Consider the following 19,518-nt stretch of genomic DNA (forward strand, 5'->3'; position numbering starts at 1 on the left):
TAACCCCTTGGAAACCAACTTACATGTTGCAAAAACATGATCCAATTTACTTGTGTTAAATAAACTATGCAGATCACATCTATAAAGTTGGATCTACAAAAAAAGTGGGAAAAATGCGAAAAGAATTCTACTAGATTGTGTGTATACACGACTGTAGCAAATTTATATCCCTGATAGAATGATGATCTAAAATGCAACAATTCATGCACGAAAAAAAACTCAACAAAGAGATCATTCCCTACCTTAAAGTGCATGTTAGTCATTCACAATGATGGATGGCAACAGAGAATCACCCATCAGGTCAACATAGCATCCAATTACTAAAATTACAATGATTCTTAGTACAATATAGTGAACATGACTCGACCTCAGCTCAAAGGCTTACTAGGACTCTCTAAAATGTATATACAGAAAGGAATAAGAGTTCTTCTTTACATTCATTTCATGGCTGGAAGTAAAAGTATGGTGTAATACATCGAAAAACACCAGGAAAAAATATTTTCTTCTCTAGTAGAAGTGCAATTGGAAGCATGCGACGTTTTCACATCATTCGTGTGGGAAAAAGGAAGGAGAACAAAAAGAGATGCCTAAAAGAAAGAATGGAAGTAATCCTGAAACGAAAAGCATCAACGGTTCTGAAGGGTCTCAATAGCCTTCTTCCACTGCCATGCTCGCTGCTTTGCATCTTCAAAAGAGACCAACTTTTTTGGCTGAAGAGAGAAAAGCAGAGGAGTCAACAAGTGAAAAGCTAAATTTCAATTATGAGATGGAATTAAAGTCAGGAGGTAGGACCATTAATGGCAAAACATACAGTGCAGATCTTGAAATGTGACGAGTTTGCAACTTGGATGCTGAGATCTTTGGGATCATCTGACCAGATGAGATTTCCCTTCACCATCAGCTTTGAAGGGTCAACATATATCAGCTTGGGTTTATCAGTGAGGATTAGTTGCACCTTCTTGTTGGTCAGTTTCTGTACCTTCTTCACCATGGAGATCATAATCACAGATTCCCCTGGATCCAAGAATTGTTGCCTGTTGATGAAATAAGGTCGTGAGGGAACGGTCCCAAATTCAGTTCGTGGTCTAAAAATGCAAAAACACAGCATACAAGTCAAAATTTAAAAAGACAAACCATTTAGAATCAAAAGAATCAATTGACGCAAGTCTTGCCATGTTTGGAGCTGCCTTGGAAGATGATGGGGTACCACTGTTGCCATCATGAGCTACACTGCCTTGAGAAGAGCCATCTCAAGGCATGTGAAGGCCCACACTCAGAATCTTGAACTTCATTTGTTTCACTGACCTGAAACCCATATCAGTATAAGATGCTTGAACTGGACATTCTTTGTGAAAACAGCACGTGGACAGAACTTCACAACAAGTGCAAACATTCTTTAAGCTGACTAAAGCAGTATGAAGGAACTCATGACTTGGGTAGTTGGGCCACATGAGTAAAGTCACCATACAAAATTGCCAAATCGGCCAGGGACTGGCTATCAGTTCACAATTCAAACAAGCTCCTAGCTATGTCAAGTTAGATGCATAGATTACTCCATATGGGCCTGCTTGGGCTTGTGCTGCTCAGCTTTAATCAACTAATAAGAGTCTTAATTCCCAAATCAAGTTATTTCTTACAAAAGCTTGCATCGACTTACAATTTCTATAGTAGGGAAACTTAAACATATAAACATTAAAGAAAAGAAAAAATATACTCGCAACTCTGGAGCCAGCTCTGGAGCAGATGTTCTCCTAATATTTCCCCAGTCAACTCCCTTAAAGAAAGGATGCATCTTGAGAACTGCATATCCATCAGGTCCAGCACCTGGCCTTTTGGAGGGATCTGTATCCTGAGCAGAACAACAACATGAGCATCCAGTCTTCAAAGATGAATAACCTCATAGATGTTAATATACATTTAAGATGTAGCCGTTGAGAATCAGAAGGGCAGGAAAGCCAAATTATGATATAAAAGAAGCAGCTTCAACATGCTCATGTATACGACATAGTACTGAAAGAAGTAACCCACCCCCTCATCACCAAGCAATATGTTACGTTGCAACCTAAATCTAGTACCTAGGGATGCAAACGGTTCAGATTTCAGATCAGAAAATACATTGAGTTGGATCCGGTCGGATTTGGAATAGCCAAAATTTGCAAAAGCCCCACCCTGAATCTGAATCATTTACCTGCATCTATACTTTTGTTCATTACCTAATTTTCAATTAAAATCTTTGTAATTCTCAAAATTATTAAGTAAACTAAACTGAGAGCTACCCACTATCAGAGGATCCCATGGAAAGAGCAACTAAAATTTACAAATATCAGCAGCAGCATCAGACTAGCTAAAAGTGAGAGGCGGTCAAGATGCTTTTCAACCCACAAAAGATAAAAGAAAACTAAAGAAAAAATAGAAAATTTTCTCAACAAATGAATGCAAAGGGTGTGCAGCTGATTGATTGTCTAAAACCCATTTTCCCACTTTCTTAGCGGGTTAAAGAAAAAACGCAGTAGGATTTTGGGTTACATAACACCACAAAAAACACAGAAGGTACATTGACCAGTACAAGAGGTTTCCTCTCCCTCTGCAATCCACAAGAAGCTCCCTATGACACAACAGTGACTGTTAAGCCCAACAGAGCAATACATAAAAGAAGCAAGGCAAATTGACAGCTGTTTAAGAAAATAAATTTGACACAGGTAGATTACCAGGAAAAACCTAGAAAACAATGTCACACTTTTTCCACAAAATTACCTAGCTAAATATAAAATTCAAATTAAGCAACTATATCATAATCAGAAATAATTAATTTTTTTTGTCACTGACCGCAAAAAAGACAAGCTGACCTGAGGTTTGGATGTTTGAGCTTGGCTCGTCAAGGGTCAAAGAGTGTTCAAAGTCGAGCTTACAAACAACATAATGCACATCTATCCTAGGTTTGGTACATGTATTAACAGTCACCACTAACATATACACTCTTTGCTGCTTTGCATATGCAATCACATATCTTGTTCAAGGGATTGTTAATTAGTACAACTGCCCCTCATGCACCACAGATACGATCTTGCTTTGCGTAAATAAATATTGGCAGATTATGAAGATGATTCAAGCACTGCTCTTTCTACATCAATACCACGAGACTTTTCAGTTGAGGTTGATCTTACTGCTGTTAACCACATCAACAGTATAACCACCATGTGTTCAGTAATATTGTTCTACAGTTTTTCTTGAGCATTTCACCTGATTCCTTTCAATCAGCTATTCATATTATGGCTTTATTACTCTATAGGAAATATGTTCCACAAAATGTTCATATTAAAGCCATGGTAAGTTGCAGGATTATTTGGGGGTCGTTTGTTGCATTCCCACCAATAAGAAAAGACTCCATGGGAAAGACATCCCATGATGGGAAGACCGTCCCATGTGTGAAAAAATGCAAACGTAAAGCCATTCATGGGAAAGTGGTGTGTATGGATTTACATAGTAAACGCATGGTCAACATGAAAAGAACGTAATGATGACTATGGCCCCACAGGAAAATGGAGTTGGCACATTTGTTTCACCTGCATATGAAAATGGGGGCACATTTGTTTCACCTGCATACGAAAATGGAGGGTTTCATATGTTAACCCCCATTTTCATGTGTAAATTGGGTGAAACAAATGACCCCTTAGTCAATCATAGATGTGTTTTCCATGGTAAGTTTAGTAAGAGACATGCTTTGGATCTATAACTGTATTCATGTAAAAACTGATTCTTTTTTGGTCCTGGAGTTTTGTTGCAATATAGGCAACAGGGCAATCTATTTTGGGCTTCTTTAAATACCTATTTACACATCAAAATCTCTTAACTCAATGTATGTTTATAACTTTATGGAGAACACATCTGTTTGGTCAGATCCACCAAATATTCATTGAGAAATTTGAAAACCAATGGGGTTACTAGAAAGCCTGGTACCCTCCTGTTAAGATGAATGTAATATTCTACTTGTTGTATATACCTAAGTATACCTAGGTATACTTTTTAGGTATTTCTTTTTTGTATTCCTATTCTTTTGTACTTAAGATATGCTTTTGGTATACCTATTTTTTTGTCGTTAATAGTGTAGGTAGATTTAATAAGGGTAGAATATGAGTTTCTCATTTGTATTTTTTAATCATTATTTAAATGACTCATCTTTTTTTCTTTGCCATTAGGACTGTGCCTAATGGCTAGTTGAAGGAGGTCCAACTAGCCGTTAGACTAGTCCCTCCCCTTCTTGTATATATAAATGTGTGTGCAAGTGAAAAGTGAGAGTGATGGATAGTTTAGATGTGTGTTTATAGTAAGGATTAAATGTATTCTTGTATATCTTTTATAAATAAAATTATTTATTTTTTTACTCTTGATTCCTACTTTTGTCTATGTGATGTTATATCCAAATGCATCGTGCTATGACATTTGGATTTCATTTGTCTAATAGGATTTAGTATTTTTTTTACTTTTTTTGTATCTTGGGTTATGTGCCACTTCGTGACATGGTATAAGAGCCAATAAATTTGTTCTTGGTATCTTGTTTGAGTTCATGCTTTGTGAAGAAGATTTGATCGATATATGTAATAGACTTAAGGTTCTCATGTTTTGCTATGTATTCTATTTTTTATCTATTCTTTAAGATGTATTTATGGTATTTTTTCAAATCCTTTTATAGTATTGTGGTTATTTCTTGTATCATGCATTGGTGTGAACACCCCAAATTTTTCAAAATCTTTTAAATATTCCCTTCTTGCCCCTAAATTCATTTTTGAGCAAATGAGTCATTTTTAAAATCTAAATCCCAGTTCATTTCTCAAGTTTTACTGAAATTAAATTCATTTTATATGTTTAAATTGATTTCGGATCTGGATCCATTGTCCAGATCCAAAATTGAGTCTCATTGTCCAATTTTTAAGAAAATACCAAGAGTAGTTTTCAAATAGCTCGGATAGTCCATCCGACATCCGTATGGATCTATCATGTTATATTTCTCGATTCAAGTATCAAAACTCGAACATTTTCTCAAAACCTGGGTCCAGACCCTCTTTTTGAAGAAATTTTCCCGAAATGGTCTGAAATTCTCAAGAAAATCCTTTTGTAAATATTCTTTTTAGAAAAATACAAAAAAATTAGGGTTTAGTCTGTGTTTTCTCAGATTTTCATTCCAAAAATACAAAAAAAAAATGGAAAAGCGATACAAAAATCCAAAAAAAATTGAGGAAAGCAAATGGTTTTAAAACTTGGAAAATTTGAAGTTTGCTAAAAACCTCTCTTAAAACCTCTTTTTGAAAAAACCAAAAGCCACTTTTTAGAAAAAGCCTGCAAAGGGAACCTCTATTGGAAATTTGAAAATTTTTCTTAACGACCATCTCCCGCGCATTCCTCCCTTTTACTCCTACCCTCCATCTTCAACAATTTCTCCTTCGGACAACCTTCCATCTTCGAACAAACTTCTTCTCCCTCAACCCCTCATCTTCAACCACCGATTCTCCTTCATACCTCCATCAGCCGCAGGCTCCCCCTTTCCAGAAGGATCCTCCACTCATCCTAAACAACCTCCATCTCCTCTTCCCGAAACCCTCCATCGCCAACAAACCTTTCTAGAATCCTCCTCCACCCTCTACATAAACCACCATCCTGAAACCAAATGACCATCTGTCTCCTACCTCTCCATCGCATCCTTACCTCACCACTTGACGATTCCTTTCGGATCTCTTTCTTCTTCTTTCATTTTCTGGTTTCTTCCCTTTTATCAATCGACCCTTTTCCTCTGGTGCATCTCTCTGGTCTTTCCTGAAGCTGCTGAAGAGAGCTATCCCCCCTCTTCCAAACTCCCTGCAGCAATGAGTTCCTCCTTTGATCAACGAATCTGCACTAAGATGGCGCACCAGTGAAGGGGTTTCCTGTTTTATCAGTAAGGACCATTTCACAGGAACCAGCATATTGAAATCAAGCTGTTATCGATTTACCACATCTGCAAAACAGTTACCAAGATATGGAAATGGCTCAGGCAAGCATTAGCTACAACAGATAAAAAGCAGGAGTGTCATAGAGCTGACAAAAGGAACAATGTCATGAGTAGGTCATCTCCAACAAGGCAGGCTCTTCAAGATAAAATTGCAAAGCTTCAGATCATAGAGCAGATTAAGAATATGTCTGTGTCAGATGAATAATCTGGTGTTTAATTCCATGCAGGCCAAGACTCTCATCAATGCCTCTGTACTATACATATCGAGCTTTCCAGAGACCAAGGAATTCAATACCATTTGCTTTCAGCCAAACTCAGGTAAATTAGAGATTCGTGTTATTGTCCTGGAGAGGGTCCCTAATCCAAACAAGCATTAATAAAAAGGAAGCTCATACTGGACAGCCTAAGGTTAGTAGAAATTTAAGTGGGTATAATCTTGTTGTATATGGGATCTTGAAAGCACCATTCTAAAAAGAGCAAATGACAAAATCACCTTGATTCGCCCATCATGATTCGCCCCATTGCATATGTGTTGGTTTGTGCATAACGGATATATCTCATGTGTTAGTTATATATTACATATGTTTAGTTTTACATATTAAATACATTACATAGGTTAGTCTTTCGCATATTGGCCACATCATATATTGTAATTTGCATGTATTATGACATTCATTAAACATTAATCTACTCTTTCATATACCATGATAGATTAGTTTCTGTGTATTTATACTTTGTTTAATTAATTGTGTCTCATTTCCGCAGTTTCATCATGTACATTGTCCACTGTTGCATATACATATCTTTTGCATTCAGTTTCCCTGCACATTTCCACTCACCTGTTAGCCACATCTGCATATGCTGTAAGCATTCACTGCAAAACACACTATTCAATATCAGCCTCCCCAATACCCACATGCTCTACACCCCAGCTGTCCATTACCTTTTGCTTACTTTACATCCCACCTTCTGGCAGCTATGCTGCTATTCACCTATAAAGTCATTGCTGTATTCCTGCACTTCCCCTGTACACAACCCATAGCTCCAGCTATGCAACATTTTGCCACTGCATTCAACTTCCCATCCGTATGCTTCCACATCCACCAGCCGCCTCTTGGCACTAGTTATAGTGACATCATATATCCACTGTACCCTCCTTTCAGCCACACATGCTTTCACATTTGCATTTCTTATAAACCACCTTTACTCACATAACACCATTTATTCACTTACCACACTAGTGCACTAGTATCTTGTGTTTTCCTGCAATTAGCACTTCTGCACCTAAACTTCATTTTCTACATTTGCACCTCATCTTGCATTGTTACAACATATCCCCAGTGGCTTCATTTACCTATTCTTTCATCCCTTGCCACTACCACAACATATATCCTCATCATTTCATCAATCACCTATTCTACATTCATATTATATGTATATATACATATATATATATATACATGTATATATATATATATATGTAAACATATATATACATGTAAATATATATATATACATGTATATACAAGTATATATATATATACATACAAATACACTGAATGGCTACCCTTCCATGCCTTGGATCACCTACATTATTTTGTTGAGGTATTAAGCACAAGGTAAGTACATGAATGTTTCATAATTCGTATCTTTGAAATTAATATGATATATGTGAATTCTTCTCTGTTTTCATACTAACTGAGTGTTTTGCAGGGAACATATGGAAAATATCATTATTTGGAAGTTGTAAATTCGATTTTATATGTTGTAATAGTTAGATTCTGAATGAGAATTTATATTTCCAGTTTTAGATAAGAATGAATAAGCATTGTAAATTGCTTATTTTCATGTTTTTTATCTTTATTTTCCAAAAAAAACTCACAAATGGGATCACGAATGGCACGTGCACCATTTCGTAAGAGGTGATTAATCCTAAGTTGATGATTTACATCAATGGCCATAGTCAGGATGTAAACAAAACTTAGGATTTTTATCTTTTATAAAATAACACTAGATTCACACTGGATCCTTTTCAAAATTCATCATATTTTTCTTAAATATTTTCCTTCTTTTATCAGAGTTTAACTTAAAATTGGCTCAAAATATATACCAATGGCCATAGTCAAGGTATATTGAGAGTTAATTTCATTTTAAACTCTATAAAAGCACCAAATATATTTTATTCTTCTCTTGAATTTAAATATAGATTATTATATAATACATTCAATGACCATAGTCAATGATGTATTATATCTTCAATCTTATTTTAATTCATTTAAAGAATGAAATATGATTTTCAAATCCAAATTTCAAAAATTCGAATTCATTCATCATTTAAGATAGAACTGCATCATATTTTCAAAAACTCCCTTTCAAAAACCCAAGTGATGTAAATATCTTCTTTAATCAATCTTCAATTCTTGTAAAAACCAATTCATCTCTTCATTTTCAATTCTACTTCATTTTCAATCTCAAAAGTTCAATTTAACTTTGAGATTTCAAATGTATTTTATATTCAAAATTTCCAATTCAAATCAGATTTCAAAGTTCAAATTTGACTTTGAAATTCCAAATTCAACTTATATTCAAAACTCCGAATCAAATCCAAAGTTCAATTTAACTTTGAGATTCTCTTCATCTTCTAAAAATTTAAATTAAAAACTTCAAATTCAAAGTCTAAGTTGACTTCGAAATTCATTTTGTATATTCAAGATTCAAATTATATATTTCAAGGTCAATTCAAATTTGGAAATTCTTGATTCATCTTCTAAATTTAATAAAACTCCAAATATATTTTATGATCCAGGATTCAACATTCATATCGAATCTCAGACTTCAGATCCAAATCCATCTTAGGATCCAGAACCCAATTTCATCTTGGATCTCAAACTTCAGATCCAAATCCATTTTTCAGAATCCAACTCTACTTTGGATCTCAGACTTCAGATCCAAAATCCATCTTAGGATCCAGAATCCAATTCCACTTTGGATCTCAAACTTCAGACCCAAATCCATTTTAGGATCCGGAACCCAATTCCACATCGGATCTCAGATTTCAGATCTTAAATCCATTTTTAGATCCAATTCCATTCCCAATTCTAGATTTCAAATCCAATTCCCTTTTCAAATCTCATCTGAATTTCCTAAATCCACATCTATTTTAAATTCATTTTAAAGATCCAATTCCCTTTTCATTTCCAGATTTCAAATCTAAATCCACTTACAGATCATATCTGGATTTCTTAAATTCATTTCTACACCATTTAGATTTCTCAGATCCATTCTAAATTTAAGATTTCCAATTTCAAAATCTAAATTCAATTCCATCTCAAGTATTCATTTCCTTTCCTAAATTCAAGTTCAAATTCAAAGTTCATTTCCGACTTTGAAACTTCATTTCCTTTCATTTCAAAGCTTTAAATCATTCTCTCTCAAAGGCAAAAGAGATTTATTTTTTTTCCAACTCTGATTTACTTCAAAAACTTAGAACTTCTCTGATCTATCTCAAGTTCTAAAGTTAGATTCAATCATTTCTTCACTCCTTTACCAAGTTCATCTCAGAATACTTGGAAATTTCCAAATCAATTTTCGAAAAGAGCATACATCCTTGCATTGCACAAGTATGATTCTTTGTGCATTTAGAGTTAGAATAAATTCTTAGATTATATTTAGGCAAAGCAAAAGGCATAGATTCGATCCTTGGTTCGATTACCCCTAGTAAAGGCGCTAGGAACGGTCGAACCTCGTACCGATGAGCGAATCTCGTCTCTCCATTTTCCCGCAATATTTTCAAAATGGAGGGGAGTTAAATTTCTAAATATTTTTCAAATCAAGGTCAAGTGAGACCGCGCAAAATAGATCATCTTCTCTCTCTCTTTCTTTTTGATGTCTTCTTTTAAATCGTTGTAATTTTGAAAAGATTTTTATGTGAAAAACATGTGAAAACCAGACATCAAATAATAAAAACCGGTTCTCACTAGTGGATGAGACCGGGTCGAACTCAGGGAACGGGAATATATCGTATTCAAGTACACAAATCTAAACTAATCTTTATTGCCGAAAAATTTGAAATGTAAAATGTTCAAGAAATGTAAAATCAACTAACTATTACAACAAATGAATACCCTTCGCAGAGGGCGTAAAGTGCAATATTTACAACTCAATTAAATTTCTAATTCTAAAAATAAAAGCAAAAAGAAGCTTTATTCTTCGTACTTCGTGTCACGTAATCGCTTCCGCTCCAATCTCGTGCAATCCTGCACAAATCCAATGAAACACGAGCAGTACACGAAAGAAAAACAAAAACTAGGTAACTAAGTGTTAGTACTGAAATGACAATTCATTAAGGGATTCTTAACTAAGTAATACTAACTGCTAATTAACTAAGGAATCTAATTGCACTAACAGTTAACTTAACCACTATTATCAAAACATTTCATAAGAATCAGTGAAACACTTAGAAAAAATACATGTAAAATTTAGTGAAATTCAGTAATTCAATCAATGAAATTCAATCAATGAACTTTAACATTGCATAGATGATACTAGTATCAGACTGTAATAAACTTCAGATTTTCAACTTTAATCAAAATCCACTTAATAATCACAAAACCCAAATCTGATATAGTGAATATCAGTAAGAAAAATTTCTGGTAATCAGATTTGAATTTTTCTGATAGCAGTAAAAATTCACTTGTTCACATGCCGATATACTCATGATTAGCCTAAATGAATCCCGATTCCTCTTTACAGCATGACTAAATTCCTTTTTACATCAGGACTAAAATTCTAATCCGGCATTTTCAATTACTAGTTCACAAACAGAAAAACAATGTAAATCAGAAAAACAATGTAAAAACAGCAAAGCAATGTAATCAGAAACAATGTAAAAACAGCAATGTAATGTAAATCAGAAACAATGTAAAACAGAAAGAAACTGATTCAAAAATTAGGTGATTCCAGCTGATCATTAATCTGATACTTTCAATTTGGAGATCAAATAAAGTACATCAAGAATCACTTTGAGCTTTTTGATCCAAACATCTAATCATTCACACTCAAATGATCCATCGCCGGAAAACTCATTCAGCTGGAATTCATCTGCCGGACTTCAACTTTTAATTCATACGATGGACAAAATTTTAGTCACAAGTCATCTGCTCTTAATATTGATAAGATTCACTATACAGAAACTCCTTCAGCAGATTCCGATCAAGAAATTTTTCTTTTTTTTTTATCAAAGATTAATGCAATAAGTGATCGGAATCCTTCATCATCAAAACAGTATTCCGGTAGATCCCTGTCAATCACCGGATTCCTCTTCAGAATTTTTTTTTTCTTTTTATGTTTTCACTTTTTTTTTCCAAATTGAGATTCAGCAGATTATCATTCAGAAAGAATTAAAACGAAGAAGAAGAAGACTGATTGGAAGAAGAAGAAGATGACGACTTACCAGGAAATGAGGGAGAAGATGGCTTCCAACTCGTGCGCTGCAATCGATTGAAGAACTCCTTGCCACCGGATGAAGAATATTTGCTGCTGCTGGAAGAAGAAGAAGAAGAAGAAGTAGAAGGAATCCGGCAACTGGGAAACGGAAGGAAGAGGTGAAAAGCAGAGGGGGAAAAGAAAAATTTTGGCACACAAAAATGGAGCCCCGATCAATTCTGTTTTGGGGTTTTTAAAATGGTTCAAACCGGTTGGAACCGGTTTGTAACAAAAGTTATTCGGTTTCAAAACTTCCAAACCGGTTCCAGCCGGTTTGGTTTTCAATTTTCCTTCTTTTTAGAAATACAAACCGGTTCCAACCGGTTTGTATTATTATTATTTATATATATATATATATATATATATATATATATATATATATATTTTCAGTTTTCCATTAATTTCAAAAATTACAAACCACAAAATGGTTTGTTTTTATTATTATTTTTTTATTTTTTCAAAAGTAAAGAAAACCGTATGAATCGGTTAATTATGAAAATTTTCAAAAACAAAAGTATTTATAAAAGAAACTTCAAAAACTAATCTACTATATATATTTTTTTTTCTTTTCTAAAAAACACAAACACTTAAAATGAATATAAAACTATTTTTCTCCAATTTTTTTATTTTTTTCTTTTAATAAAAATTAAAACCAACTACAAAAACTAAAATAGGTAAAATAAAACTATTTTTCATGCATTTTCTAATTTTAAATCATTTTAGCACATTTACTCAAAAACTAACATAAAATTGGGTTTTTGAAACATTATTTTATAAAATCATGCATATTTAAATGTTAATAAACCCTGAATTATATGCATGATCAAATACCCCCATGCTTATGTTTTGCTAGTCCTCGAGCAAACTACAAAAATGCAAGAAATCAAACTATCACCTAACTCACTTTCGTAGGAATCACGGTTGCATTTAGCTCATGCAACAAGCCCTTTCAACCCCTGGGTTACCCCAGTGGACGAGTAAGGTCTCGTGAGGGTTTGCAGTGATGCTACCCACAAACATCTCTGTCATGTATGCAAAATATTACACATCCTCACAAGCAGTAGGTAATTAAAGACTTTATTTTCACAAATATTTCCTATTATTTCAAAATAAAAACATAATTAGAGTCTTTTATATACCACCACAGAAAAAGAATTTCTTTCACTTTTCTAAATATCATAATTATTTATGTTTAATTCTTAGAAAATCCAATAAAAACATATTATTATTTACTTATCCTCACTCATATGTTTTCTGCACAGGTTTTCTCAATCACTTCTAAGCACTGAACTTTTCTCTCTTTTTCAACTCTTTTCTCGATTTTTTCATTTTTTCACGCTTTTTCTTTTTGCGCACTTATTCTTCTCTTATAGCTTGCGTGTGGTCTGCTTTTATGCCTTGTGCAATGTCACTATCTTCTATACTTTTTCAATACATACAAAAAGATATCAACTAAGACATAAAAGTGACTTCCTTCATTCACCTTTATAACATGAGAGTCAAACATTTCAACTTGTATCTGTTCTCAGTTACTTAGGATCACGAAGTTTTCCACTCTCCTTTTCGAAAATGGAATTAAAAGTTTCAACTTACATCTAAGTTCCATCTACTAAGGATTGTGGAATTATCCAAACAACCTAACACATGCTATATTTTTCTTTTGAGCTCATTTTTTTTACACTTTTGTTCATTTGCTTAGTTTTTCAAAAATAAAACTGTGCATATTCATATTTATGATTCAAAATAAACTCTAACATGTATCTATCATCATTTCCTCGAAATCCGCATAAACAACCATAATTTTTAGATCTATGTCAGAAAAATTTTTCGTGGGGCTTAAAAATCCTCTAAAAACATTAGATTTGAAATAACATTCATATAAGTTCAAACTCTTTCTTTAAAAATCTACTTTTTATGAGAGATGCATAAACATGTGCAAGAACTTAAACAGAAATATCAAGGTGTGCACTCTACACCCTCCCCCATGCTTGAATGACACTGTCCCAGTGGCACTCCCCCATGCTTATATGAAACTAAGTGAATGCACATGAGAGGAAATAAATGAGGGAAAAGAGTAGAATGACCTTACATGAATTAAAAATACATGTTCTATGAATGTAATAAATGCAATGTATACATGACAAAACACAAAACTCATGAATGAAACAAAAAGAACATGAAAAACTCATGAAAAAGTACAAACAAAATAAAATCTATAAATTCTCAGCAAATCTAATAATATACAAGATATGGGTTGCCTCCCATAAAGCGCTAAGTTTCACGTCCCTAGCCAGACGGATCCCTGGAAAACCCTTCATCGTCCATGAGATCAATGGACATGAAGTCAGACTCAACCGGGTTCTATGTAGAAAAGAGTGTCATCTGTGACACTACGCACTGTGTTTCCATCCCTTCTACCTCGAAATGTAGGATCATAACTCTCTCGACGTGAAGAACAGAGATTAGTCTCATCTAAGAGATTGGTCAAGAATCGAGAGTCTAGGACCGACCGAGTATCAATGAATGCTACTTCAGACAAGTGGTGAATATGATCAAGCTTGACTTGGTCAAGCACCTTCTACATCTGCACCTCTTGCTTACTAAAAATTGGTGATCCTAAAGGCTGAGAAAATGGGGCTTTATATGATGAAAATGTATGCTGTGAGTAAGGCCCCTTCTGCTGAAGTATCATGGAGATCGACTCGTCAGTAGAAATGATATGGGGTTCATGAGTCGATTCCTGAGTGGGGTGACACGCCTTCCCATACTGAAGGGATGTAACAGATTTGACTTGCTCATGATGTGAATCAGTGGGTTGCAAGTCAAATGACATGGAATCCTCTCCCTTTGAGACAACAGACTGACTATGAACGTTCCCCTGGTTTTGCCTAATCAATGTCTGAGCTAACTGTCCCATTTGAGTCTCTAGCTTGGCTATTGACTGCGTATGGGAACAAAGAGTGGCCTTGATATCAGAAAAGGCTTCTAACATCTTCTCTTGAAATGATGAACTTGGAATGGGCTCCTGAGGTGAAGGTAGACAATACTGGGGATGAACCTGTGGAAATATAGGATGCGAGTAACCTTGTGAAGGGTTACGGGGTCTATACTGTGTCTGAGAGGGCTGATGGGATAGGGGAATGGATTGGTTTCGCCAACCTGGGGTATATGATGATGTAAACGAATCAGGCATGGGTCTAGCGAAACCTTGGGCAGCATTCACCTGCTCCTGAACAAATTCAGGATATAATGGCGCTGCCGGACAATCTGAAACACAATGTGCAGGGCTAGCACATAGCTCGCACACTCTTTCTACCGGACTTCTCGAAGAATTGGCTAGGAATTGATCTAACTTCCTAGTCAACTGGTCAACCTTGGTATGCAATTCTAACTCGAACCCAACTTCGGAAATCCCAACTTTCCTAGGACCACTAGACACAGGTGTAGTCCTATCGAGCCGTGAAGACAAGTTATGATGCATCGTGTTTTCACTCAAGGTCTCGAATAGAGACCACGCCTCATCCTCACTTTTGAGCATAAAAGTGCCCCCACAAGACGAATCAACCATTTGACGATGCTTTTCAGTAAGCCCGTCATAAAAATACTGCACCAACTGCCAACGAGGCACCTGGTGATGGGGACACTTGCGGAGAAGATCTTTCAATCTCTCCCAAGACTCGTGAAACTGTTCTCCCTCAATTTGAGAAAAACTGGTTATAGTTTTACGAAACTGGTTTGTCTTACCAATTGGGAAATATTTTTTTAAAAATTCTTTTTGCATTCCTTCCCAAGTAGTAATACGAACCGTCTCAAGAGATTTTAACCAGTGCTTGGCTTTTTCTTTGAGAGAGAACGGAAATAAAGTCAACCGCATAGCCTCATCTCCAAAGTTATTGATTCGCACAGTCGAGCAAATCTCAAGGAATTCGTCGAGATGACGATATGGGTCCTCATTGTTAAGGTCATAAAACGAAGGTAACATTTGAATCACACTAGCCTTAATCTCAAAATGGCTCGCTCCTACATCAGGTCTCGTGATGCAGGAGGCGGGAGTATACGTATTTGGCATGAAGTACTCCCTCAAAGGACGGATCAAATGATGATCGTCAGCCATTGCGTACACCTTAGAGTAGACCGGTGTAGCACACGTCCAAACTTTGGGTTTTCTACCTAACTAACGCACTAGGCGGCCAAACCACGCAAACCACAAAGCGAGTAAACTAAAAACAACAAAAACTAAACAAACACCACGCAGTTACACATAACAGAGATTATGCATAAGAAATATGAAATCTATGATACTGACGATAAACTAATGTTTAGCCATGCTCTGCCACAAATTCATCTATGGTGTCATACCCTTTAAAGCTGAGAGTCAATTGGATGTTGTCAAGCCAAATCAGTTGCTTATGCTCTCTTATGAAGCAGCTTTCAACATTGTTACTTAGACAAAAAAAACTGAAGATATTTTCCTCACAGAATTATAAAGGCTAATTTGAGTTTTCTTTCCATTTCATCTTCTGAACTTCTTAATAAGAAGTAAACCATAAACGCCACATCTCTGGTCATGGCTGTTGTGGGCATATCTGAACCTATATGAGCCCATTCATGCTGCCAGAATCCCAAAGATCCATTTGCAACCTCCATATACAGGGCGTGAGACAAAAAAAAAAGTAGGAAGCTGGAATCAAATGGAACATCAAAGCCTAAACAGATTCTCATTACATTCATCAGCATCAGCACATGGCAAGATTTCAGCTCTATGTTAAAATTTGGAGACATTCAACAGTGCACAACAAGTCATAAAACGCTCAACTCCTTCCCATTTAGAGACATACAAAACAAGTGAAATTTTCTAAAAATATAAAACCGTGAAACAGAAGGCTATGTGGACTTAAACATGGTTGACGCAGGGAATATAAGGAATAATACACTAAGTTTAAATGTGGTGCTTTGGTTAAGAGCACACTTTTCTGTAGGATGAGCCTTGTCGGCTATCACTGTATCCCTCAATCTGCCGACATTTTCAGCAAAAAAAAAATATCACCTGATCTGTAAAAGGGGTTTGCAACCAAATTTTAAACAAGAAAGTCATGAGGAAATTGTCATAAATAATACCTAAAGCCTCAAATATTGCATTTGCAACCGACTGAAGGTTGGAAAATTTTGATAAAACGATCCCTTTGAATGGTAAAGCACAGGCGTATGACAGTATAAGAACATTTATGAATTGAAGTAAAAAAAAACAATTATTTGGAATTGTTCATAATGCTGAATCGAATTACACAAAAAAACTAAAAAATAACAAAATGAAAGAAAACAATCATCTGGTGAAATTCAGACAGAATTGAGAATATCATTGAACGATATCTTCAACTCTTGATACCTTGGACAACCAGAATGCAAAACACGTCAATTGCTGAAACGATTTTGCAATAAGATTCCTACTTCACGCAAACACGGGTGTATGAGGTCTTTACCTTGGGTTCAGCAGAGTTGACAAGGTCCCTTCCTTTTAAGGGCTCTGCAGAAGATCAATCGTGAAGCCAAGAGGAAGGGAAAGCTGACTCTGTGACTGGAGGCCTTTTAGATGTCACCTCTTGAAGCCTTACAGGTTTTTGGTGGAGTTCTTTGGCCCCTGGGCTGAAGGAAGGGCTGCAAATGGTAGGGGGAAAGGAGTCGTCAGGCTTGGCCTCCTGCTAGCCGAGAGGGGAAGTGAAGAAAAAGTGAAAAGCTCTGGAATTGCCGATGTTTTGCTGGACCTCCCTCCTTTCTTTAATAGTCGATGCCTCAAAACCCCTCCTTTTTCTCCCCTTTAGCCGATCTTGATAACTTTTGAAACAAACTTTTAAAAAAATTTGAAATCCTTTTGAGAAAGGGGGCTCGCCGATTTGAGAGGGGGCGACTCCTATTCTTAAGCTGATATTTGAAACTTAGGTAAACATGGGATTTTGGGTAGGGTTTCACGGTGGCTCCTTTTTGGGGCTGAAAAGTAATAAAAATAAAGTAAAAAAAATGAGTAAAAACGGATTTTGTTTTGGTGGTGCCACCTCAACTGAAAGAATTCTTTCTCTTGGCAAAGAGTCTTAGTGGGGTGCCACCTACGTGGGCCCACTAATTATTTTATCAAAAATTAAATCTAATAATAAAAAAAAGTTTTATAAATCGGTGCCACTTCCGGATGGGCACTATTTTGAAAATAAGAGAAATATTTGAAACTTGAGTGTGACACCACCTCAGGGTGGGTCCCACGTCACTTATTTGAAATCAACGCGAAGTGAGATATTTTTGGAATTTTCATAATAGTAGGCTAGTTTTTGGAAAACACGAAGCAAAATTTGGCTTGATTTCAAAACTTGGAAGAAAATGGTTCTTCCGGGCGAAATTTTGAAAGAAGCAGGGAAATTCGAAGCCTTTTTGTAAAAGTTTGAAATAAGATCTTATGAATTTTGAAATTGTGTCCCCCTCTTTTCAACTGGCGAAATTTTGAAATGTCAAAACCATCCAAATTGTTTTCTTGAGAAAACTTTTCGTAATTCGGGGTCCTGGGGGTAAAATGGGAAGAATTGATAATTTTGAAAACCCAGGGTTTTAAAATCAATTTTGAAAAGTTTAGAAATCAAATCTGGATTGACAATTTTGAAAATCAAGAGTTCTAGATCTCAAAATGATATGTTGTGCAGTGAAATGATATGAAATGCTCATGCAATGCTATGCAAAAGACATGTCCTACAAAGTTGCTACTTTGAATTTGAATTTGAAAATTCTGACTTCTGGTTGAGCATGAAAATTTGTAGTTTGAAGATGTCTCTGAGTTTAAATGGAGAAGTTTTGAGACTTGAGAATGGAATTTTAGACTTTCTGCAAGGTTCAATCTTGGAATATGACCATTTTGCCCTTCATTGGTTCCGGAGAACCGAAATGTGATGATTGATGGAAATGTCAAGAAGGTGAGTGAAAATTTGGGGTGTTTACAGATGCCCCTATTTGCTACTAAGTCGGCTTGTGGCCGAACTTAGTGGCAAAGAAAAACACACCAAATTTGGGCAATATAAAATGCCCCAGTTAGAAGGATCTGACTGGGTGTCAGGAAATTAGCCCGAGAAAGGTGGTAGATATGAAATTGAGAATAAAGGGAAAGATTCGCTCTGTGAGAGTGAAATACAGGTTTTTGCCCTTAACCTGGATGGGACAGAAATACCTCGCATGGAACGCAGCTCAGGTTTGACCCTTAACCTGATTGGGATTGAAATATCTCATAGAAATGAGACTCAGGTTTGTACCCTTAACCTGATCGGGCAGAAAATGAAATACTCTTTGAATGAGGCTCAGTTTTATACCCTTATCCTGATTGGGCGGAAAATGGAATACCTCATCAAAGGAGGCTCAGGTTTGTACCCTTAACCTGATTGGGTGGAAGATGAAATATTGGAAGGTGAATAAGACAACTTTTCTTGAAGATGAACGAGGCGATGGAAATGGAATTGTAAGAGACAATTTTGGAAAATGATCAAGACGATCCGGTGAATTTTTCATCATTGTGAAATACAAATAAGGTAAAGAGTAAGATGACTCTTTCGACAACGCGAAAGATGGATATGGCAATCTTTTGATAAAGTAACTCTTTCGGCAACGCGAAAGACAGACAAGGCAAACTCATTCAGAGAAGAGTAAGGCAACTCTTTTGACAACGCAAAAGATGAATAAGGCAATCTTTCCAACGAGGAATAAGGCAACTCTTTCGGCAATGCGAAAGATGAACGCGGGCGATCCAAAGGAACAAGGCGATTCTTTCGACAACGCGAAAGATGATAAAAGGTAATCCGAAGGAACAAGACGATTCTTTTGACAACGCGAAAGATGACAAAGGCAATCCAAAGGAATAAGGCGATTCTTTCGATAACGCGAAAGATGACAAAGGCAATCCAAAGGAGCAAGGCGATTCTTTCGACAACGTGAAAGATGACAAAGGTAATCCAAAAGAGCAAGGCGATTCTTTCGACAATGCGAAAGATGACAAATGTAATCCAAAAGAGAAAGGTGATTCTTTC

At 35.8% G+C, this 19,518-nt stretch overlaps 1 protein-coding gene across 1 annotated transcript in view; it reads right to left on the reverse strand.

The window, feature by feature from the left end:
* Window positions 1–368: 368 nt before the first annotated feature.
* Window positions 369–19,518, reverse strand: part of LOC149816812 (uncharacterized) — a 67,457-nt gene continuing 48,307 nt past the window's right edge. Inside the window, exons 11-14 of the mRNA XM_089987420.1 lie at window positions 1,715–1,849; window positions 1,135–1,305; window positions 812–1,034; window positions 369–710 (exon numbers count right to left, since the gene is read on the reverse strand). Coding sequence (XP_089843546.1) covers window positions 1,219–1,305; window positions 1,715–1,849 — 222 coding nt within the window. The 3' untranslated portion in view covers window positions 369–710; window positions 812–1,034; window positions 1,135–1,218. The remainder of the gene's footprint in view (window positions 711–811; window positions 1,035–1,134; window positions 1,306–1,714; window positions 1,850–19,518) is intronic.

Source organism: Nuphar pumila, chromosome 14 (assembly GCF_984573655.1).
Source record: "Nuphar pumila chromosome 14, dmNupPumi1.hap1.1, whole genome shotgun sequence".
Classification (NCBI taxonomy): Eukaryota; Viridiplantae; Streptophyta; class Magnoliopsida; order Nymphaeales; family Nymphaeaceae; genus Nuphar; species Nuphar pumila.